General features: G+C 58.1%; 1 protein-coding gene across 1 annotated transcript in view; it reads left to right on the top strand.

Moving 5' to 3' along the window:
* Positions 1 to 1,253, top strand: part of DAO (D-amino-acid oxidase) — a gene marked incomplete at its 3' end in the record, with an annotated part of 6,414 nt that overhangs the window by 1,406 nt on the left and 3,755 nt on the right. The window contains exons 3-4 of the mRNA XM_010138000.1: positions 316 to 381; positions 842 to 896. Coding sequence (XP_010136302.1) covers positions 316 to 381; positions 842 to 896 — 121 coding nt within the window. The remainder of the gene's footprint in view (positions 1 to 315; positions 382 to 841; positions 897 to 1,253) is intronic.

Genomic DNA, 1,253 nt, shown 5'->3' with positions numbered 1-1,253 from the left:
AATGTGGGTGCCAAAGCACCCCTGCTCCATGACAGCTGCTTCCCTTAAAATAAACAGGAAACAAACCAAGAAAGCAGTAGCCCAGCATGGAAACCATCCCAGCTCCTCTCTCACTTCACCAGATACTGTCAAACTGGGGGAAAAAATCAGCAGAAGGTGTTTTGTGCTCTAAACAGAGGGGAAACATCACGCACTTGTGCAGGGGGAGAATTGGGGTCCCGGAGCTGCAGCAGCTGCTGGGAGCGCAGGGGTGGGAGGTGGCTGCTCCTGTGAAGCTGCTGTGGGTCCTTACGGCTTCTTCTCATCTGGTTTCAGCTACGGCTGGTTCAACACGGCGCTGATGCTGGAGTGCCAGAGCTATCTGCCGTGGCTCACCAACCGGTGAGTGCGGAGCCGCGGCGGCGCTGAGGCTGGGGCTGTGCTGTGCTGGGGTGGGGCGGGAGAGCTGCTACTCCCCCCGATCTCTCTGGCTGGCAGGATGCGGGAGGCAGCTCTGGGTTTTCATCCTGCACATCTGGTGTTGCCCCACGTCCTTCCCCCGTGCCAAGTTGGTGGCTGGGTTTAGGCAGCGCGGATTTTAGGCAGTCACCCCGTGTCCTGCTGCAGGCTGAAGGAGAGGGGAGGCAGGGATGCACTCCTGGGAAGTGGGGAAAGGGGCTGGAATCCCAGCTCCCGGCCCCAGCGGGGTAACTGGAGCCCATTAGGAATCACTGAGAAGACCACGGCTGTTTATTACGAGGAGCAACAAGCTGTACCCGCTCAGGGTATCAATCACAGGCACCAATTTGAACGGTACATTTGCTTTCAATTTGCCAGTAACAAATGGACTCATTCTTCCCAGGCTAACGCAGAGAGGAGTGAAGTTTTTCCATAAGAAAGTTGAATCTTTCCAGGAGGTGAGTGGAGATGTTGAGCCTGGGCAGAGTGGGCACAGCCCCATCCCAGTGTGGAGAAGCAGCATCCAGTGGGCACGTGCTGCTCCAAGATGTCCTTTGGCTTGAGTGATGGGCCAGGGGACAGCGGCAAGACCATGCCAAGACCTAGGAAGGTGAGTGGAGATGTGGAGCCGGGGCAGAGTGGGCACAGCCCCATCCCAGTGTGGAGAAGCAGCATCCAGTGGGCACGTGCTGCTCCAAGATGTCCTTTGGCTTGAGTGATGGGCCAGGGGACAGCGGCAAGACCATGCCAAGACCTAGGATCTGAGATCTGAGGGGCTGGAGCGTGTCCAGAGCAGGGCAGCAGCGCTGGGGGCG

This window comes from Buceros rhinoceros, unplaced genomic scaffold, assembly GCF_000710305.1.
Source record: "Buceros rhinoceros silvestris isolate BGI_N320 unplaced genomic scaffold, ASM71030v1 scaffold12136, whole genome shotgun sequence".
Taxonomy (NCBI): domain Eukaryota; kingdom Metazoa; phylum Chordata; class Aves; order Bucerotiformes; family Bucerotidae; genus Buceros; species Buceros rhinoceros.
This window is presented reverse-complemented; position numbering and strand designations above follow the sequence as displayed.